Raw genomic sequence first — 23873 nt, forward strand, 5'->3', positions numbered from 1 at the left:
CCCACCCCATTGGATCAGGAAGGACCATGTGATTTGATTTGATAAACGAAATGTGAGTAGACAAGTGGTGTGGGCCATTCCTGAGCAGAAGCTCTAAGAGCCTTTCTCTCCCTCTGTCAGTTCTCCTTTTCTCTGTCATGAGATCAACACATTCCACACTGGGGTTGCCCCTTTAGCATGGCTCTTAGAAGAAAGAGTACTTGAACAAGAGCTGAAAGTAATAAAGAGTGGCCTCAGATGAAGTACATTATTGTTTTTGACAGGTACTCTAAACCAGGATTTCTCAACCTTGACACTATTGATATTATACACTGCCCAATTTTTTATTGTGGTGCTCTGACCTGTCATTGTAGGATGTTTAGCAATGTCATTGGCCTGTACCCCTTAGATGTCTCCCACCACACTCTCCAAGTATCAAAGATGTCTCCAATATTATCAAATGTTCCTTAAGAAGCAGAATTGCCCCAGGTACTATTTCCAATCTAGTAGTTCTTAAAATGGGGTCCCAGAGCCAGCAGAACCTGGGGATATGTTAGAAATGCAATTTCAGGACCTCAGACTACTGACTGAGCAGTTGTGGGGCTGGAGCCAGGAAACTGTGTTTTAATACACCTTAAAGTGGTTTTGAACACTTAAATGTGAGGACAACTTGTGTAAGCAGATTGGTAGATAAGCACTATTGCACAAGGAATGGGAAATTGATTTCATTTATAGGCAACAATTTTTTTTTTCATTCTTAGGCAACTCTTTTGACATCTAAAGTATGAAGACTCCCTTTTATGTGAATCTGTAAGGCTTTGGGGCACAATATCATAGACCAGTATAATACATGTCAAGCAAATGAAGTTGTATAGCTTCAATAAATTTCACTATGGTGTCATAACTTGAAAATTCAATGGGTCACAATAATTTGAAATGAAGAAAAAAATATATTTTGTTTGGGAAACCCAAGAGCAGTGGCATTCAGTCCTTGTAATGTTTTAATAAAATTATTTTTTTTAGAAACCTCAATTATCAGTTTCAAAGATATGTCATTTGTATTCATTTTATTTGAGCACATAGTAGATAAATATAATTTTAAAATAGTGAAAAATTGAGAATCAGCGTTCACAATTCACAGGTTTATTTATTTCCGGATTTTGTTACAATTAATAGCTGGGTTTTTTTTTTCATTTGATTCCTTTTATGTGTCTGTAAAACAGATCTAAGTATTCTCTACCTTGAGTAGGGACAAATGGAGCAAAGTCAGTCATCATGCTTAAAAGTATAGGAATTACACATTATAATGCTAATTCAGAGTTAGGAAGTCAGGCATTTCCCCTAGTTGTGATTAGAAATAGAAGGTGGAAAATCACACATCAATTTTCCTACATTAGTTTTGAACATATAAGGATTTATGTATCAATTTGAATGATTCAGTTTATATTTCTTTGGATTTTCCACTTTCCCCTATTCATAAAGGATATTTGTGAGTAGAAAATTTCCAAAAGTTTTTCTTTAATACTCTTAACGGTACACATCATATCTTTTGTACCATATATTTTGTGTTTTTTAATAATTTTTTGTAGTTATAGATTGACAGCATGTCTTTATTCTATTTTTTATTTTTATGTGATGCTAAGGATTGAACCCAGTGCCTCACACATGTTAGGCAGTGTTCTGCCACTGAGCTACCACCCCAGCCCAATAGATATATATTTTAATTGGTTGTTTTAGTCATACATGATAGTAGAATCCATTTTGATGTATTATACAAGCATGGAATATATCTTGTTCTAATACAGACCCTAGTACCTCTCCTTCCCTTTCAATTTCCCTGCCCCATATATTTGTTTTTGAAAGTTTTCCTAAAATCAGAACTTCATCATGGTGACATCCAAGTCAAATACAAAATAAATATAAGGAATTTATCTTCTAGGTTTCTGTTTTATCAAAATGTAAAAAATTAAGCACTTATTATGCAGTGATAGGCTTATATAATACACATGAAAATTCTCAATTTCAAAAGACATAATATGCATTTTGTATTTTTTATCATATCACTATATTCTATACACTTGATCATAAACTTCCAATAGTATGCTTTGAGTGGAAATATTGGAGGAAACCCTTTTGAGTTTCATTTTCCTATTGCTTTGCAGAAAGAAGAAATCTTGATTTTTATTGTCACACCAGGATTTTACGAAATAGCTTCAGAATAAAAATCCCTTGAACTTGTCATTTAAAAGATAAGGCATAGTCTTTCCCTTTAAAGCATTGGCGGGTAGAGGCATGCTTCGTTTTTTAGGTCCTTTACACTCCTGATTTTGATTTGTGCTGTAAAAGCACAACTCCCAACATTCAGAAGGCAGATCTGCCTGCTTCAGCTGCCTGCAGCTACAGAGAATTAGTCTGTCATTCTCAGCATCGGGGAGTGTGTGTAGTGTATGTGAACGCGTGTGTGTTCATGTCTGAGGCTGGGGGCTGAGAGTCATTTAAATGTGCAGAGGGTTAATAGTATAGCATCTCGTTCAGGCTTGGCTTTGAAACCTGTGGCATTCTGGGCTGGACAGCTGCTTCCGTGCCTCTGTTTTAATTTAGCAGGATGTTTGCTGCCATGGCAGCCAGCAGCATCCACTGCAGCAGCAATGAAGAGCCATAGATCTGAGAATGCAGGTGGAATACTAAAATGCAAGAGGCTCGTGCAGGGCTGGGCTTCAGTGCTTAATTTCTGCTCTTACTGGGCTCCGATGCGGAGGTTGTACTTGCTGCACTGTGTCAGCTCATTAGTAAAGGGTTGCGGACCCAGATCGGGTTAAGGGCTGGTGAGACGCAGGAGGGAAAAAAAAAGAAAAAGAAAAAGCAAGAGGCTTCATTCGTGCTTCACTACCTCGCGTATCGGAACAGAGAAGCAATCCAGGGAAATGTGGACCCAGCATCCTGCTGAGACATGTGATTGGATGAAGACTGGAAAACGTAGTTGGCTTCCTGGGCTACTTTTCAGCTGGAGCAGAGTCTTTGATGAACTCTTTTCTGCTTCAGATATATTTAAGCAAAATGTTTGTAAGTATTGCTGATCAGTGAAATGATGTGGCAAGCTCAATTATGGGCAAATATTTATATGTTACATATTGCCAGAATCTTCGGTGAATGTTTGAGCCTGAGCTTTTATTGAAGTGCATATGTTAATTAAAACCAAAAGGGCTAGTTGCTATTCTAGTGTAAAAAGACAATATGCAGTCCAGTTGAAAGGAAGAAGGCACTAGAAGAATCATGCAGCGGCCTGCTGAACTCTCTGTGTTTCGGAGCAAAGAAGTAAGGAGAAAGGGAGCTTGCCTTCAGAAACAGAAGTCTCTGACCAATCTCTCCCTCACCAGTGAGGGGGAGAGGAGACCCACTGTGCGCATTTCCAACTGGTTTGGCAATGCTGCAAAGGCGAGCCAGAGAGAATCCAGCTATGTGGAGAGGCGCTCACTGTCCAGGTTTCTCTCGCGCTCTGTGCAGTCCCTGTACCACAGCAGCAGCTCAGGGGCCTGGAACCTCCTGCCTACAGGAGGCAGCCAGTCGTGCAGCGAGGACTTAGAGGACTGGTCTTCAAGAAGAGGCTTGGAAGGCGAGAGTGATGAAGATAGTAGGTCTGAAGAGGAAAATGTGTCCTCCAAGCCAAGCAGCCTGAGCAGAAGCTGGGCGGAAGAGGAGGGAGAAAGCTGCCTGCGGGAGGGGACAGCTCACCTGGACGAGGATGTGATCCTTACGATGCTGGGTGATCTGGAGCAGGCTCTTTACACTGACTTACTAGGTAAGTCTCCTTTGCTCCTAAATATGTGTATGGGATTTTAATAAATTTCATTTTTTCCTATAAAATCATTTGCATGAGTCAGATCTTCAGTTTTTCAGACTGATTTTTAAAAATATGATCACTTCCCTAAGCTTTAAAATTTCTTATATCTTGAATTTTTTTTTTTTTTTTTTTTTTTTTTTTTTTTTTTTTTTTTTGTAAAGCTGAGCTGTGAGTACCAATTGTGAAGTCTAATTGAAGAATGTAAATACCAGCCATCTGCCATGGGCATTACTGGCCTGGTGTCCAGTATATTCCAGATATCCCTAAATAAATGTTAACATTTTAAAACTCCAGGTGTGTTTTTTACTTAGTCATTAATGGAGTCTATTTGTTCAGCTTCCCTCAAGGTGACCTTACCTCACATATGGAATGAATGATGTACAGCCCCCTGGGTATATTTACTGTGTAGTTAAGTTTCTTCTGCTGTCTCCAAGTTACCTGAATAGATGACCCTTTTTTAAACCTCAGTGACAAGCACCCCAAATTCTAGTAGCATGACAGAGATGCAGGGATATCTACTTCCTTTTATTTATGTGTGTGTGTGTGTGTGTGTGTGTGTGTGTGTGGCAAAAGCTGCTCATGCATGTGTTCATTATAACTACTTAAACTATGCAGATAACTATGAACTGTTTCCATACTTTACAAACTAGGCCTTTTGGATGATATGAGGCTCAGTAGTAACTTGTGAATGATCTTTAGCTATGAAGATGCCAGGTGATTCTTCAGCTTCATGATTAAACTTTCAGGGTCAACTTTGCCACTTATCCAAACAACTAAAATGTGAACATTTTGGTATTTCTAAATTCAGTGTTCTGCCAAAATATATTTACATCCTATAGTCCTTTCTTCAAAAATATCTATGTATGGAGCACACCACATTTTATGTCAATGTGTATTTTTACAAAGGACTTCACACAGGACTCCTTATATGCAAAAGAATTAAACCTGGCCAGTGATCTCTTTGTTTCTGATGCATGCAACTGATGCTAAATACAGACTTATTTTGATTCTTCCTGCAGCCCCTCCTGTTACAAGATGTTTTATGAGATTATCTGGGTTGCTTTAGTGAACCAGCTTTAGAAGACGAAAGCATAGAGAGACAGCACAGGCAAATGTAGCTCAATTTTTCATGTCAGTTTGGCTTTAAAGGAGTAATGTTTCCACAGTTGTCTGAATGGTGATTTCCGAATCTGAATGTACCAGGTACTCAGACACCCAAGATTTACTTCTTCACTATTGTGTGATTTCTGTGATGAACTGTTTCCTATAAAAGAGCTCTCTGTACAGTACAAAGGCAAGAGGGAGTCTTAAACCTTGGGAATCTTTTTTCTTTCTTTCTTTCTTGTTTATTTAAATCCTCTAGAACTGTTCATCAGGTAATATTCATCGTTGGCTTTTAAAATAGTTGCATTTATCTTGTTCTAAGTACCTCTTGTGTAAGTATTTTCAATAATATGAACAGAGTGCAATTCCCCTTGGCAGCATTTGTTGGTTGCTCCATTAAATTACAGCCTGCTGTGGGTGGGTGTATGTAAGAAACTCGCCTTTTTGTGCATAAATAACTTGGATCATTACCATCAGAGGGCAACTTCTCAATAGAAGTCTGAATGTCATGGTTTTTGACAGAGCATCTGCTTATTGTATTTATGTGGTTATTCTCCTTTTCAGCCCCTCCCCAATTGGTGCCAATATTCAAAAATTCAAGTACAAAGTACAGGGGAGAGTTCATTCAAATAACTTTGACATGAATAATCATATTTTCAAATAATTAAGCATTCCAGTTAAATCCCTTTATTTTGGTAAATATATCCAAGGTCACAACACAGGAATTTCAGATTTTCTACCACGTGTTTGACTAGGTTCTGCTTATGACTCAAAATGGCCTCTTCTAACTTAGTTTGTAGGCAGGACTCCTTGAGTTCAACTTTGTTCTCTTGGGTATTTGAATAAATTAGACAGACTAGGATCTATACTATAACCACATAGGAGAATATTTAAAGTGATAATCATATTTTTCTGTTTTCCCCAGAAACATCAGGATAATGCAACTAAATTTAAAATTTTCATCCAAATCATTGTTGGGATCATATATAAAACTTGGGTTATATTTCAAAATTTTTAAGTCAGGCAACTGTGCTCTAAATAATAACATTTGTAATATAATAGTGTACAGGTTATAATTCTCTGAATCAGATTCATTCCTATATAATTTGATTTTTATTAAAAGATGGCAGTGCTGGCAATGTTAATTATAATGTATATAATTAAAGCCTAAAAAGGGCAGAATTACACAAATTAAATGGTCTGTTTGCCACTAACTGATAATGCAAAAGTACCAAATTGAGCCTATTATTCTATGCTCCACTCATGGAAAATCCCTTATAAGCAATGAGAAAGCATTTTGCACCAATGTAAAAAAAACTCAAGTGGATTTCAGAAAATATCATTCTAGAAGATGGGTGGAAATCCCTACCATGGTGTCTGACACATCAGAGGTGTCCTTCAGGAATAATAGTTGACTTTGAGATTATGCAAATGGGAAGAGATTCAACATTTTTGTGACTAAATAAATCTTCCATGCAAGTGTTTTTGCTTTTATGTATTTAGTAAACATCTAATTTTATGTGTGCCTTCATAATCAGCCTTTTCCATTCCCTGCTCCCAAGATCTCCTAGACATACATCATTTGAATACAAATTTATAGGACAGTTCAGACTGTGCAATCAATCCTAAAGGAATTGGTAAATGCACTTAGTTTTTATATGGCCTTTTGTGGGTCACTAAAAACATTTACAATAATATATTTTGCTTTGGTTATTATCTTACATGACATAAATAAGACAATGATTATGGTTCTCTCAGTAATTGTTGGGAGGACAAGGACCGCATGTCTGATTGTCATGAGTGGTGCAATGTCATAAATGGAGGTCATGATGGAAAACATCAAAGGAAAGAGGGAGGCTCTGGTACTGAACACAAGGGACACCAAATAGCCAAGCAGTGAATTCAACTGGAGATATGCAAGGTGCTAACTAGAAAAAAGACATTTAAATAGAAATAGAGCAGATGTAAAAAAAAAATGTATTTAGCGAAAAAAAACTATAATGTTCTAAAAATGAACATTAAACAGATAATGAAAAAATTCAAATATCAACTTTAATATTATGCAAGCATTTGAGATGCAGCCTGATTATCTCGTAGATGTTCTCCCAGAGGGAAGGGAATCAGGGATGGGTGGCATGTGATGGTGTTACCTAGCATTTGTCATGTGACATATTTCTCCTCCCTCCAATACAAGTCCTCTCAATACTGTTAGACTTTAATGAGTTTGCATTTCTTGCCTTCACCTAAAATCAAAGATTTTATATGGGTTTACTTCTCCAGTTTACCTGCTTCTTCACTATTTTTGATCCAGTTTGAATAAATCACTTTGTAGTGCCTGCCTTCCCTTTGTCTATAATGATATTTATTTCCTACTCTTTATAAATTTCCTTATAAAACCTCTGTTTTTTTCCTTCAAAGTTCTACCAGATTATTTGAAAGTGAAAGACTTATTGATAACTATTTCTCAAATATAATACATCATGTTAAGAAGATAAGCAGAAGAATTTCCAGGGAGGATATAGTCAGAATCTCTAGGGTTTTCAACAGTTCTCAGTTCTAAAATAAATGTTAATCTATGGGATTAGAGGCTTCATGACTTGAGTTAATGTAGGAAAGTTTAGGACATGTGTGGGAAGTCCTGAAATGTATTTTTTTATGTCTTAAAATATGTTTACTTGATTTTTTTAAAAGAAAAGATATTAGTGGTTTCACAAGGCTTGGAGTGGGTGATAACCAAAGACTGGTTATTGAAATGATGAAACTGTCCCAAAATTAACTATAGTAATAGCTCTATATATTTAAATATATAATGAAAACAATCAAATCGTATGTTTTAAGTGTGCAAATTGTATGTGTATTTTATCTGTATAAGATTGTTAAAAATTAATAAGAAAACACTTTCTCATTAAATTAAGAAAGAAAGAAAAATATCTTTACTTGAAGTTATTTGGTACTTCCAAAGTGTGAAATAATGCTATTATAAAGCATGTTTCAATTGTTCAAATAATTTGTAAAATAAAAGGAACAGATTGATAGACTGGCAGCAGAATGGTGATTGTTTTTGGCAAACGTCCAGGATGAGGAATAATGAGTAAAGTAGTGATGTTTGGCTGAAAAAGATAATAAAGGAATTATCAGGGTTTTTTTTCCCCAGATTTCAGTGGCTGCAATGTAAAGATAATATATTTTGTCTATTTAGTTTCAAAGCCCCTGGGCCTACTGGATGGAAGTTAAAGGAAGACAAATTATTGCTTGTCCCCCTTTAATGTTTTCACAGTGAGACTGGCCTACTACTGGAAGGAGAGGTGGACACCTCTCTGATGATGAAAGTTTTAGAAAGATGCTGGTGGCTGAGCTACCCATGAGACATGAATGAGTTCTGTGGCTGACAGGTCAAATAGGACCATCTCTGAAATCCTCACCGAATCTGTGATTATGAATGTTCAGTAGACACATTTGTTATATATTTTTAAAAGTGTGGCCTGAATGCTAAGGAAGAGTGTTAGCAGATCCAATAGCTGCCTAGGTGGTGAAGGTGCATTACAGATGAGCACAGTGACTTCTCTGTGACAGTTTTCATAGTGTAATAATGCATGTTATTTTCCTATCCCTCCCCCTTTTCCTTCTTTTTTTCTTCTATCTTATTTCTGTTCCATTTCTTGACTAAATTATCTTGGCTTCTTCTTTCTTGGGCTCTTCTCCTCTCTTCCTCTTCCTTCTCCTTGATAATGTGTTTCAGTTCTTCCTTCCTTCTTTCCTTTCTGTCTCCTTCCCTTCATTTCTTCTTTCTTTCCTTCTTTTTATTTTTTTTTTTAAGTTCCCATCCCCCTCCACCCCAATGGAACAGAAGAAACACCGTGTTTTCTCTTCTTTTCATGTTCTTCTTTTTATCTAGATCCACCAGCTTCAAATGGAGGCTTTACTGGAAAGTATTTCATAGCCATAAACAAAATGGCTTAATGGCGAAATGACGTGTGTGGCTGTGTGCAGGCCAGCTTTGACCATACCCGCAGTACAATTTGACTCATATCCATTAGACAGACATTTGGGGTCCAGGGACTTTACTTGAATTCTAGTGTCACCAGTGTGGATTTTGGTAAACTATAGAAAGTGGAGAAGTAATTAAAAATAAAGACATCCAATATTATGAATCTTGGTCCAGGAGTCTAATAAAATTAAAAACTCATGAAAGCTATTTAGCTTCTATGAGAAAAGGCTTCTTGTGTATTCTAAAATCTAAATGTGTACTTGCTACATGAGCAAGTTTACCCTACCCATTCTAAGTATAGGTCGTTATTGAGACAATTAATATACAAATAATCCTTTGTATCATTCAATTTTAGATTAAGCCACATAAAATATATTTCTTTCTTTTCTTTTTCTTTTTTCTTTTCTTTCTTTTTTTTTTGGTACCCAGGATTGAACTCAGGGGCACTCTACCACTGAGCCACATCCCCACATCCCCATCCTTATTTTGTATTTTATAGAGAGACATGGTCTCACCAAGTTGCTTAGCACCTTGCTTTTGCTGAGGCTAACTTTGAACTCACAACCCTCCTTCCTCCACCTCCTGAGCCATAGGGACATACAGTGTATTCCTGAGTGACTATTTTTGCAATGATTAGGGTCATAGAACTATAAGTGTTATTGTAATGTTTTTTTCCACTTAAATGTTACTACTTGTGAGGTTACATTTGTTTCTGTTCACATTTTATTTGTAGAAATGTGAAATGTAGAAATTAGAAATGTAGAAATTTCTAATTTTCAGATGATAAGAGTTATTTGGAATTTCCTAACTATCTTTTGACTTTTAAGAAGAGGGCTTATATTGCCTGGCTATGTATACAAATTATCCTAAGAACAGTAAATTGCATGAATTTATTATCATGCTTCTCTTCCAGGTGAAGACCCTGAAGCAAGAAGAATGAGAACAGTTAAAAACATTGCAGATTTGAGGCAGAATTTAGAAGAAACTATGTCTAGTCTTCGTGGGACCCAAATAAGCCACAGGTTTTTCTCAATTCTGTGAATCTTTGGGCCAATAAAGAAAAAAACAATTACAGTCAAACACTTCATTTCTCTAATAATGATACAGAAGAAGTTTCACTTATCTTTTAGTATTTTCTCATTTGAATTTTACATGATAATCAATTAGTAATAATCCTTGAACTGAAAATTCTCAGCATATACCCAGAGACTTTTCCCCTTATCCATCTCTTCTGTATAATTTGCTGTTCAAACTGAATTAGCAGCTGCAACTACCCCATCACAACTAAGATTTTCATGCCTGTCCCAGAGAAGAGTGGCAGAAACTTTAATATGGGCCTAGGGAGGAGTGATAGAAATCATTCAAGCATGATTGCAATTAATTTTCAAGATCGGTCTCAGAAGGTTACAGTGGGTTCAGCTTAGAATTTGTTGGGAAAGTAAAACAAATTGGTTTTTATCCAAAATGTAATGATGACATTTCCTTTAAAAGAACAAACAAACAAACAAAAAATAACTGCAAATGAATTTCCCTTCCCACATTTTGACATCTGCAGAGGTGCTTAGAATCACAAATGAGTAATTTAGCTTTCATGAAAGTACTATGCTGCTAAAAAATGAGATTCTGTTCTTTTCTTGTCTTTGTGCATTTTTGGTCTGTGGCCCTAGTGAACCAGAGGTGGGTTATCTCTCACTTTTTATTTGACAGCACCCTGGAGACAACATTTGACAGCACTGTGACAACAGAAGTGAATGGAAGGACCATACCTAACCTGACAAGTCGACCCACTCCCATGACCTGGAGGCTGGGCCAGGCATGTCCCCGCCTGCAGGCGGGCGATGCTCCCTCCATGGGTGCTGGCTACCCGCGTAGCGGTACCAGTCGGTTCATCCACACTGACCCCTCCAGGTTCATGTACACAACGCCTCTCCGCAGAGCTGCCGTCTCACGGCTGGGAAACATGTCACAGATTGACATGAGTGAGAAAGCAAGCAGCGACCTAGACATGTCTTCTGAAGTGGATGTTGGTGGATATATGAGCGATGGTGATATTCTTGGGAAAAGTCTCAGAACTGATGACATCAACAGTGGGTAAGTGGTCCTGATCTCAGCAGCACTATGTGAGGAGGGGAGGTGGCCTCTTGGAATACATTCCTGTGAAAACATGGGAGTTTCACTCACCTGATCCTTAGAAAAGCAAACAATCCAAGGTATACAGTACTGTTTCTGAGTCTTTCTTCTGCCCATACATGGAAAGTAAAATATCTGGGTTTTCTGTAGATTCTTTTTATTTAAGCTAGTAAATTTTCCTTTGGTTAGTTTTCAGAAACCCATGCGCCCTGTATTTTACAGAGTGGTTTTCACATGCTCTCAGTAACAGATTTTGTAGTGAAGGACGTGGGAAGAAGACAGGAGGAGCTTTGCTGAACTGCTTGACTTTCTTTTTTGGCTCAGGTTGCCTCTAACAGCTTTGAAGAGAAAAAAAATTTTTTCTAGCATTCTTTGATTATATGCTTCCAATTAAATGAGGGAAAAATAATTTTAGAATAGAAAGTTTTGATCAATATATTCTCCTTCAATGGTATCAAACTTTTAAAAAATCTTAGTCTTTGTTTTCCTTCTGTCTTCTATTATATTCTCCCCTGTATTTTGGCAGTTTGGAATCCTTGGTTTAATCAGAGAATGAGCCCTAATGCAGGCATAGGGTATTCTTTTAAACTGTCTTCTACTAATAATTGCCATTTTGAGCACTTCCTGTTATCTACCATATTTTGTTAAAGTGCTTAAATTTATTGTTTCATTTAATCACCGCTCCAGCAATAACCCTTTTGGGGAGGAGATTTTTAGACATTTTTGCATATAATGAAACAGAGCCCAATTGGCCCAAATGGTGTACATAGGAAAGGCCAGACTTGCTTTAGAATCCAGGTATGTATGACTTAAAAACTGAGGCTCTGTAATTTATGGAAAAGTCTGCCAATGAACTTTACCTGTAATTTTCATGTGAGTCTGGGATTTGACCTACTCTTAATCTTTATTCATTTTAGAGGACCAGTGCAAGAAACCATTCTTCCATATGGGTAACCCTCCCTGATTTTATTGATGAAAAGCTTATGTTTGAATGATGACAAGAACTAAAAAAAAAAAGAAAGAAAGAAAGAAAAAAGAGCTTTTGATCACATGTATTGCTCTGCTATGATATTCTGGTATCCACCCTATTGGAGTTTTAAACAATTTTAGAATAAGGGAGATGAATGATGAGGAGAGTAGATTGTAGTTTGGTTGTCATTGGAATCAGAGTGAAAACCAAATTCCTTTCTATCATTGGACCCCTTGGGAACTTGGAACTTGTGTTACTCCAGTTTTTTTATTTACTTATTTTTGTTAGCTGGAATAAGAATAAAATTATAGCACCTTCATGAAGTTTTTCAGAATAAAAGAAATCATCAACAAAATTTCACTTATCCCAAAGTTTGCACAGTATTAAGTATTTGATAGTTTTATCCTCCTTCTTATCATTACATTTCTTATAGTTAATATAATAGAAACTGTACTTGTTTTTAGTTAGCATATTTATACATATGTAATGTGTCCTAGAAGGGAATACCCAGTCCAGGGAACATCATGGCAACATAGAAATATCCGAGACATAATCTGTCCCTCATATTTCCCTTTTTTCTTCTCCATTATTTCTGTTCTCCCTCCTATCTTCTCCATTCTTTTTCTATTTCTTTAAATGTGAATATATATGTATCTTCATGTTTTACATTCACTCTTCAAATCCATTGAATGAATATTTAATTTTATATACAAATATATATTCTATGTATGTACATATATTTATATATGTGCATAAATATATATATATGTACAAGCAATTTCATTATTTCCTGGTAGTTTTGTCTTATTATACGAGACACACAAGTACTGAATTAGTGAGCACTGAACCATTGCTCCTAGGGGAAGAATAGGTTTAGGTTCCTGCAAACTTCTGGTTACATTTTCATTAAATAATCAGTATATAACTGTGTTTTATGAGTGTTTCTGCTTAAACACACTTTATTGAATACATACCCTTGATTCAGTAACATGGAAATCACAAACAACAATGCCACACCTCATGTCTAAATGAAGCTTGTCTAATACATTTTCTCTGTGAGACACCTCTTAGCCTTTCTCACACTTAGGAACACAGATGGCACCTCTGCACCACACCTAGAGGGTGTTTTAAGTCATAAGATTTCAAATAGAAAGGACCAAAATGTGAAAAGGTGGCACTAGACCATGAATAGGACATTTTGGGTGCTATGAGAGCTGAAACAAGTAGATCGAGTGTTCCCTTGTTTGGCCTCACCTGAAAACCCCTGAGACTTGAATTTTTCACTTTTCTGCATATGTCCACAAATGACTATGAAAGTAAAGCAAGTATTGATTTTGAGTCTACAAATAAAATTTAGAAAAGTAGGCACATTCACAAATGCAGGATTGTGAATGATGAGGATTGAGTGCATTTATGCACACAGCGTATCATGAGCAGCTTAAATCAGAAATCAGAGGAGCATCTGCAATACAACATGTGGATAATTTTGAGAGATTCAATAGATAAAAACTGAGCTAAATTCAGAATCAGAAGAAAGTGCTAAACTCTGGTATGAAATAGAAAGGAGTTTAGTTCTGTTTCCTGATTTAAATAACTGTAGATGAGGAAAATATGCTAAAAGAGAAAATTTGTAAGAAAAGTTTAAATACAGAAGGTGTAAGCCATTCAGTAAACTTGACAAAAAGATAATTTTTAGAACCAGTGGGAGAGTTGGGTCAGATGATATTCAGTCTTTCTCCTAACTGAAAGGCATGGAAGATGAATATTTAAGGACAAATTCCAAGAGCTGGGGACTGTCAAAACAGGCCTCAACATCATCATCCTAGAAAGTTTGAACTGTGTACTATCAACAATGGAAACTGCAACTTCATAGAGATTATGAAATAGTCACAGAACAGGACATGAAGAAGGTGATAGTTTTTGAAAGACCTGTTTGGTGGAAAATGGATACAAATGAGAAACTCTGGAACTATATTAAGAGTTCAGATTCAAGGTTAGAAGGCATTTGTGGGGATGAAGGGAGAAAAATAATTGATGAGGGAGGCACTTGAAAGAAAAAATTTTGCAGGGATGATGATGGACTACACATGAGGATATATGGGAGGTAAAGAAATCAGTCAAGATACCTACATTGTAAACACGGGAGATAGTAAAGGATACCATTGAAGAAAATAGGATGAGAGAGGGAGCTGATTTTTTGTTGAGGGTGTAGATGCATTGGAAACAGTAGGATATAGTTTGTGAAAAAAGCAAAAGTAGTGTCCAGGAGAGAGAGATATCTCAGTAGAAGATAGTGGACATTGTGGAGGCATGAGGCCTCCTGGGGAAAGAATGTACAAAGGGAAATCATAAATTAATAAACATATACACACATGTGTGTGTGTGTGTGTGTGTATATGTTTTATATATATATATATATATATATATATATATATATATATATAAATTCAATTTTATATATATTCATACATGTATACATATATATTTTATATATACATACACACATATGCACATACACATACATAACACATATATATAGACATATTTGTATATATAAATTCAATTATATATATTCTTATAGAAGAATATATTTATATGTCTATATTTATATATATTCATATATATATGTATGTGTGTGTATGTATATTACAAAAATATTTGTTGAGTTCATTCTGTGTGTTAAGCAACATTCTGGGCACTGAGCATGTAATAGTGAACAACAGATACACAGTACCTAACCACCCAAAGTTCACATATTAACATTTTTTGTACTTGTATAAGTGCTTATTTATTTAATAAGTAAATGAGTGTGTTTTTGTGTGCATAAGTATTCTGATTTTAAGGAACTATTTTAAACAACTGAGTTCTCATTAGTAATGTATATTACAGGCATACCTTCCTCAGGAACATTTGGTCTTTTCTAGAATACTACCTGTATTCGGTAATACTAATTTTGGTAACACAGCAATCTAAAAATTTCAATAACATAGCACAAATAAGCTCATTCTCCTTTGCATAAAACCCTCCCTGGTGTTGTTGACCTGCAGTTAGGGCAGGTACACCACATAGTCATTCAGAGAGTAAGATGGTAATTCTACTATTATCAAGTCACCTTGGACATTGATATTCAGTAGGCAAATGACAAAAGAGATGAAGCACCATGGTGTAAGAATATTTTGTTTGCACTGGGCCTGGACATTTTGCAGATGAATTCCACCCACATTTTCTCTCCAGAAAACCACATGGCCACATCTAACTATAAGAGAAGCAAGAAAATATGGTTCAGCTGTGTGCACAGGAGGAGGAAGCTGGTTTGATGAGACACGGCCAGACTGCTGAATTGGCTATTGAGAAAAAGAAAATGTTTTAGATCCTTTGTCCTCTCTTACTTGTTTCATGGCTCCTTTGAAATCTGCTTCATACTTCTATACGCCTTCATTTTTGTTCCTTGAATCTTTCAAAGAATGCCTTGGACAGTCTCACAAAGGAGTCTCTTTAAATGGGCATTGGTGGCCCACATGTCCCGTGTCACAAATACCCCAAATCCTGTTTGAAAGCTTCCTCAGGAGATATTTACCTGCATGGGCTTATAAAATTTTTTTCTTTTCCATGTGAGAGGGCAGGAGAATGAAATTTAAAGCTCAAGTCAGTGCTGTTTCCTGTGTGGGGATGACTAGACATGGTTGACGGGATGGGGATGGTCTCAGCTCAAGGGTGTTTGGAGGATACTGACTGAAGGACAGCCAGGGGTGTGACATATTGCTCACCAGTGTGTGTAATGTGCCCTTCTTGGCACCTGCAGGAGGGACCCCAGTACCTCAGCTTAGAATTTAAATGTCAGGAGATGAAAGAGATGGAGCTATCCTAGAAAACATTTAAATTGATGATATTTTCTTTAAGTCATAAAAGGGGCTCAGAAATACCTGTGTAACAACTCATAAAATATTAAATCAAAAAGTTCACTTTCTCTTGACAGTTTTTTAAGGTATGTTTTACTGTGTAAAGGAACAAAAGTCTTAATAGACACAGTAAAAAATGAGGATGTTTGATTTAGGATTTTTTTCCCCTCATGTAACCCTAAGAATGCATGAAGTCAGTGCAAATGGGAATGAAGTTTCTTTTTTTTTTTTTTTCATGTGTTCTAGGTAGAAATAAAAAAAATTACTTGATTGGTATTCTGAGAATTCAAAATTTCTTGAAGCATGCAAAGACTTATCTCTTCTCTTTTTGAAATTACTTTACACACTTGGGAATGTGAATCTCTCAGTAATTAGGAATTAGTCAGAGTAAGGCCTCTTATTTATAATGAGTGTGAAAAAGTCTTCATTTATAAAGAGAAAAGGAACACTGGAAAATTAGGAGAAAAGTTACAGACTTTAATTGGGTGGAAATTGAAGTTACCTTTAGGCATCCCGGTTTTAAATAATATAAGCAATGCATGTAACCTTAAATTAAAATTCTCCTCAAACTACATGACTCAAATACAAAATAATTTAAGAATTCTGAGGCATGGAATTTAAGAAGGCTTTGCTTTAGCCTCCTAAATTCTCCTTTAGTAAACTTTGAATGACTACAGTATGCATAACAGTGGGAAGATCAGGATGCCTGAACTACTAAGAGGACTTCTGGTGAGCCCCTGATTCCTAATCTTAATTCTGCCTCTGATTTCATACTCAAGATGTGAGCCATTTTTTGTGAAGACAGAAATTTTAATGGTAAAAAAAAAAAAAAAAAAACCACAGCTGGCAGCACTAGTCAACAATGGCATATTATTTATTGCATTCTGGGCAGTGTTTTATGATTGATCAGTCGATTGATACATCATCCTAAAATTTATACATCAGCACCGATAGCATGAAAAGATGCCCCCTATTGCAAATGTGCTAGCAAAGAAAACTATACTAATAATAGCTGACTGCTATGAACGTTTTTTTTTTAATGATTGTATTAAAAAAAAAAAAAAAAAACCCTAGATGCTCAGAGAGAAGCTTGGGCAGGTAGACCATCTCATTGGGCCACTATGTCATGATATTTAAGAGGACAGACTGGAACCCGACTGGAAGAGAGCCAAAGGGCAGGGGGGGTTAAAAAGGAGAAGATAATTAATTACAATAAAGATGATGACAAGGTACTGTCTCAACTCCCAAGAAGACACAGAGGATAGCAAAGGGACATCTGATGATACTAAGAGAAAAGAGCCTCAAATAGCAAACAGAAACTAACTTAAAGCACACAGAAATTGGCTGATGCTGGTAGGGATTTGGGCCACTTGACTAGTCAAGAGTGGGAGGGATGATGGTCACTTTATGACAGGAATATAGCAGTCTAAAACCTGTAAAGTATTCAAATGGCCCAAACATGGGTCTCTTTCAGGACAAGACCTACAGGAGGCTGACTGTTGGGAGTAGAATCACACTGAAGAGAGAGTGGCTGGCAATAAGGTGCAAGCGGAGAAGGTCCTAACAAAAGTGGGAGAGGGCACTAGAGCAAAAGTCTGCAAAAGCAATCTACTACACAGTTTTTAAATTTCACAGACATAACAGGGACTATTGCTATGTGAAATTAGAAAGCTACTTAAGCCAACCTTCCTTTTATTCAGAAAAGTTAATATTACATACTAAGAATGATCAAGACAAAATCACCAAGGTTAACTTCATATGTGCAGTGTATTTAACTAGACAATGACTAGTATCAGAGAGGAAGACAAAACAAAAAAGTAGAATCAAAGAAAATGAGCAAAACACATTAACATACATTTTATATAAACATAAATGGCCTATAACAAAATAACTGTATGACCAACCTACTTAGTAATGGGGAACATGTAAATTAAAATGAAAATTAGACATCATTTCATGTGTCTCAGGTTATACAAAAATACCAAATATTGGCAAATTTCTCAAATAATGAACTGTCCCATCCACCAACAGGAGTTTCATTTCTGAAATTATTTTAAACATTATTTGGCATTGGATAGTAAAATAGGATATATGTATATATCTGTATGACCCAGAAATCCTGCTCCCAAATATAGACCTTAAATAAACTACTGCCAATAAACAGAGGGAAACATGCCCATAAACATTTATGGCAACACTGTTTGCATCTACAAGACTAAAACCAACTCACATTGATAGTCAAATAAATTTTAAAACTATAGTGCAGTTATAAAGTGGCACTCTACAGCTCTAAAATGTTATACATCAAAATGAACAAATTGTGAAAAATGTAAGTGAATATAAGTGAAAGAAGTCACAAAAGAACATCACATTATTTACATCACATCACATTGCAACCATGCAATGCTAAACAAAACAGTTTTGGAGATGTATATCCATATGGTTTAAATACCATGATTTAAACTCAGTAGCCAAGGAAGCAACATTATCTAAGAGTATGCTGACTATCTAGACCTGCCATCCCCATGGCACGGTGGTGGTTGGGTGATCTCAAAGACAGGAAGTGGGGGGTTAGTAGGCCTTCCATCTCAGATCACTTTTCATAGTAGTTAAGATCATAGTTTCTAGTCAACTTTTCTAGATTCATTTATCAGCTCTGCCATGGTTGGTTGAGTGACCATATGCAAGTACTTAACATTTTAGCATTTGTTTTCTTCATTTCTGAAATGTAGATAATAATGTGACTTTATTAAAGTAAGCTATTTAGAATGGGTCCTGGAAACAATTATTTTATGACAGTGACCAACTGTGGCATAATTGTTACTTATCAAAGTAAGTTTAGTAATGTTCCATTATTCCTATGACCTATAATTCTTCAAAAATGGTATTTACAAAATTATATCATCATTTTCTTATTTTGTGAGGGTTATGCACAGCCTGTGCAAAATACTGATAGCAAAAAAGAAAAACAAGTTTTATATTAGGCTACTTGTTGCAGTAAGAAACACTGATTTTCTAATGAAACTGAAAAGATGTTTTACTTCTTTCTGATGAGGAAAATGTTTATACAGAAAAATATTAATAATTTATTTGGAGCAATTACTGAAAATTGAGAATACAATTTGTTTATTAAGTTAAAATTATATAGAGGGGTTCCTTTAATTTGCTCTTGATTCATTAGACATTTTTCTTCAGGTACATGACAGATGGAGGGCTCAACCTGTACACTCGGAGTCTGAACCGAATACCAGACACAACTACTTCAAGAGATGTCATCCAGAGAGGTGTTCATGATGTGACCGTGGATGCAGACAGGTAATTCTGTCAGCATATGTGATGGTGAGGAGTGTATGAGGCATTTTCACAAATAAGGTCACAAAGGTTTTACAGAAGACACAAAGAAGGCTTTATTTTGACATGATGATCATTTTGGAATTTTTTGAAAACTAAAGTGATTTAGTTTGCGAAATCATTTTGACTTTGTGATAGTGAAAAATTGTGTTGCTGATGAGAAGACTTATAATTCTAATCTCTATAAAAGTAAATTATAAACAGAATTACTTTCTATATTTGAAAAAATGCTGATTCTTCTTTTTTTTCTAATGTAAATACCCTCTGATTTACTGGGAAGTTAATGATATACGAATTAAAACTTATTTCACATCATTAGATACAAAGTTTGAAGTTTTTCTTGTCGGTATTGTTAAAAACATACAACTCTTGTTTTTGGCCTTTTTCTTTTCTCAAGGATTCACATAACTTACCTCTCATCCTTGTGGTTTCCCAACTACTTTAGTTAAAGTTCTTTTAAATAATATGAAACATATTTGAGATTGATTCTTAGCAAATTAGTAAATAAGGCTTTTCAACAGTTCACTGATAAGAAAGCTCAAAAGCAAAAAAAAAAAAATTCCTCAAGGGTGTTTTTTCTTTTTATTTTTTTTTAATTTGTCAGGTATTCTCTCTAAAAGCTGTGTTACTGAAATGCATTTAGATAATAGCACAAAACCAGCTAGCTGGAATAGCAAGGACTCAAGTTGTTGTTGTTGCTATAGTGAAGGCTTAGGTTCCCATCTGATCATCTTCTGGTAAGAATGTAGATGGCAATCAAGAATAGCTGAGTAATTCTTACTAGCAGATTGAAAATGCCCCCCACACACACAAAAGAAGAGGGTTTGCAGTAGCCAGCTATGATGTATTCTAAGTATTGTGTTGCTTAAAGATGTTCCATGTCAATCCAATACCAACCCCATTTCCTTTTTAACCTAAGAAAAGATCACAAAATAAATGTAATCCTCATGGGCATGTTAGAGACTCCCTAGGAAATTTTATAATATATTCATAACAGTTAAAGCAAAAGGAAACACTTACAAAAGAGTATATTTTAAGTAGAGCCTTTGAAAAAAACATAAGATTTGTGACACATACCCTGGAGAACCAGAAGGAATTTTGGGAATGGGAGCATAGAGGCTCAAAAAAAATTGGCATAAGAAGCATTGAATGTGATTCTGCTAGTGCACTGGGAATGTGGATGGGAATGACCAGAGATAAAGGACTTAGGGAGACATTCTAGGGTGTTTGGGCCTACAGATAATAAAGAAAAATTTTTACTAATTATAATTAGCTTTTTAAATTTTTTCAAAGCAAAAGCATGCAATGGTTATTATAATCGTTGCATTTTTAAATGAACCCTCCCACTGAAATATAAGATTAGTGGAGATGGTTGATACCAAGGCAGGTAGGTTGCTTAGGAAATGATTGTAAAAGTCCACATCAAGCTGTGTGTGGTGGCACATGCCTGTAGTCCCAGCAGCTTGGGAGGTTGAGGCAGGAGGATCATGAGTTCAAAGCCAGCCTCAGCAACTTAGTGAGGCACTTAGCAATTCAGGGAGATCCAGTCTCTAAATAAAATATAAAAAAGGAATGGGGATATTGCTGGGTTAAATTCCCAATACCAAAAAAAGAAAAAAAAAGTCCAAGTGAAGAGTAGTTGAAGACATAAATGAAAAATGGCAGTGGGAATGGGTCTGGGGACACCCTTTATTTCTAGAGGAACTTGGGTTTGCCTGCTTGACTGCCATCAAAGGATACCTCAAAGTGAATGTCTTAAAAGACTTCATTTCTCACCGTTCTGGAGGCTAGAAATTTATGGCCATGAGTCAGCAAAGGTGGTTTCTGATGAGAACTTTAGTTTACAGATAGCCAAAAAACATAGTGCATATGACCAACTTAAGTTGGCAGCCCCCTTCTGCTCTAGAGGTTGCCGCCTTTGGGAAGACTTGAGTGTGGTTAAAAGCCCCAGGGTTGCCAAACCAGTTGAGGTTTCCAGTGAGGCTGAGTCTAGACTTTTGTGTGAAATCTAATTTGTAAATATTGGTAATTCTCCTAACAGATCTATGAGGACAATGAATAAAGATATTATCTTTCTTCAATAACAAATAATCTATATAAGCAAAGATGCTTATATAAAGCAGGAGACAATATTCTTGCTTATAGTTTTGTAAACTACTCATGTCCCTTAAAGCTTCTGACAGAGGTATAGCTGGTAATGCTACTGCCTGTTCAGAGAGAAAAATGCACCAGTGAGGAGAAGCTTCCCACCAGGTGCAAGTAACAGTGGTGAAATGATCTGAGCCACATCTCCAATTTTTTTTTTTTTTTTTGTTGTTGTTGTTGTTTTAATGCAAGACAGCACAAATCCAAGGTCAGTTTTCCAGCCTTAGTATCTCTCAATGGAGCTGGCCTTGGGCCAGCCTAAGGCCTTTTTTGGCAGTAACTAATTAAATCATGTTTAATCACTGTGTGAATTGACACTATGCACAGTAGAAGCACATTTGAATCTCTGATGTGGAGCGAGAAAATGAATCCTGAGAGCAAATTTGCCCTTAACATCTTAAGAGTAAATAAAGGAAGCTCAGACATTGGAGAGTCAGAAAGGTCAGGTCCAATGCAAAAACTGAGGAGGGTAAACTGAGCTAGGGTTAACTGATGATGGTTTTGAAATGGAGAGAAGGGGGAATAGGTAACAGTGTCAGATTCTGAAGAAATGTAGTTTGGCAACGACTTTCTTATTAGTGAGCGTATCAATATTAGTTTCAATGAAGTCCTTAAGGAGTGTGTTAGGTTATAAGAGATGAGAAGGAAATAGAAGGTTAAGCACAATGAAAGCAGAGGTGATCTTCACAAAGGTAACAGTAAAGGTAAGGAAGGTGGCCAGTTGAAAGTGATCACAAGGGATAAGAGGAAAATGACTTTGTCACTGGTTTTCTCTGTTTTGTTTGGGGGATGTAAAAATTCCAGAAGGCATTAAGAAAGTGAATTCCTAGACAAAATAATATGATAATTCTTTAAAAAAATTGGAAAAATCTAGCTAGAAATGATTGGGACTGTATAGATTTAACTCTTATACTCCCTTTCCAATTCATATGTTTAAGTCTAACTCTCATTTTGATGATATTTGGAGGTAGATTTTTGAGAGATGATCAGATAATGAAAGCAGAATCCTCCTGATTTAGTACCTTTACAAAAGAGATCCAAGATTGCTCCCTAGCACCTTCCACCATGTGAGGTTACAGCAAAAAGATGGTGGTCTATGAACCAGAAGTTAAGACCTCACTGGACACCAAATCTGCTGAATCCCTGATTTCTGATTTCCCAGCCTCCAGAACCATGAGAAATTTCTGTTGTTTGTTTATAAGCCATCAAGTCTGTGGCAGTTTGTTACAGAGACCTGAACAGACTAAGAAAAGAACTAAAATTGTAAGCACTATGAAGTTAGCTGAGGGGAGAGACCCTTCCCTCTCTGAAACAGAAAAAAGTGGTATTATCACTACTTTGGAGATGTGGGAAAATACCTGGAATTTATAATTCTACTTTCTCTGTAAAGTAGAAGCTAAGAAATTGCTGAGAGTGAGGAACATATGTGCAGGATGGGATATTGAGAAACTTATCAAAATTTGAAATTAAAAGGTTTGCAGAGAGGCCTTGAAAGCCTCAGTAATAGAATAATAGCATTGTTGAGATCTAACTTACATGTAAAAATTTTTCTTGCGTACAATTCAGTGATTTTTAGTGAATTCATAGAGTTATTCAAGCACTGGCACTGCCACATCCAGATTTACAACTTTCCCCCTTCCCCCAAAGATCTCTCAGTGCCATTTGCCATCAGTCTCCACTTTGACACTCAGCACTAGGCAACCACTTGAACACCTTCCGTTTTTATGGATTAGGGATATTTCATATGAATGGATTCATATAGTCTTTTGCATATAGTTTCTTAGCACAATGTTTTTGAGGTCATGCATGTTGTAATGTATCTCAGTAGTTGATTTTTTATTGCTGAATGATAGGTAGGATATACAGTTTTGTGTTTATCTGTTGGTGAGTTGATGAACAATTGAGTTGTTTCCACTATTTTAACTCTTTTGAATGATGCTGCTATAAAATAATGGTGAAGTCTTAAATTCATAGTAAGGAGATCTGTGTTTTGCTTCTCCTTGATGGACACATTTAGATTGAATATCTAGGTCATACGACAAATTTGTGTTTAACTTTTTGTGAAATGGCCTCTTTTCCAAATTGCTATACCAACTCATTCCCATCATCAGTGCATAATATTTACAGTTTTCATCGTGGTCTACACTTGATAACAGTGATAGTTTTTAGTTTATTTATAGCTTCTTTGTTTAAATGTCTACTTAAACCTTTTGTGCATTTTAATTGATTTGTTTGGCCTCTATTTAGTGAATTTAACAAGTGTTTTAAAATACATTCTGTATGCAAGTTCTTTTACCAAATCATATCAGTTCATAGTTTATCTTTTTGTATTTTTAGTGATATAAAGCACAAAGTTTTAAATTTAGATTGTGTACCATTTAGTGCATTTTCTGTGCAAAGCATTCTTCACATAACTCAAGGCTAATAGTTAATACTTGAAACCATAAATTTATAATAGATTCAATC

The 23873-nt window shown here is 35.9% G+C and overlaps 1 protein-coding gene across 4 annotated transcripts in view; it reads left to right on the forward strand.

The window, feature by feature from the left end:
• The window catches only part of Nav3 (neuron navigator 3), a 339367-nt gene that overhangs the window by 184908 nt on the left and 130586 nt on the right, over positions 1-23873 (forward strand). For 3 of the 4 annotated variants that reach the window (XM_076853137.1, XM_076853139.1, XM_076853138.1), the window contains exons 10-12: positions 9826-9934; positions 10620-11003; positions 19107-19226. In XM_076853137.1, coding sequence (XP_076709252.1) covers positions 9826-9934; positions 10620-11003; positions 19107-19226 — 613 coding nt within the window. Of the gene's footprint in view, positions 1-3252; positions 3779-9825; positions 9935-10619; positions 11004-19106; positions 19227-23873 lie in introns of those variants that run through there. The other variant, XM_076853140.1, reaches the window with a different exon arrangement.

This window comes from Callospermophilus lateralis, chromosome 4 (genome assembly GCF_048772815.1).
Source record: "Callospermophilus lateralis isolate mCalLat2 chromosome 4, mCalLat2.hap1, whole genome shotgun sequence".
NCBI classification, from domain to species: domain Eukaryota; kingdom Metazoa; phylum Chordata; class Mammalia; order Rodentia; family Sciuridae; genus Callospermophilus; species Callospermophilus lateralis.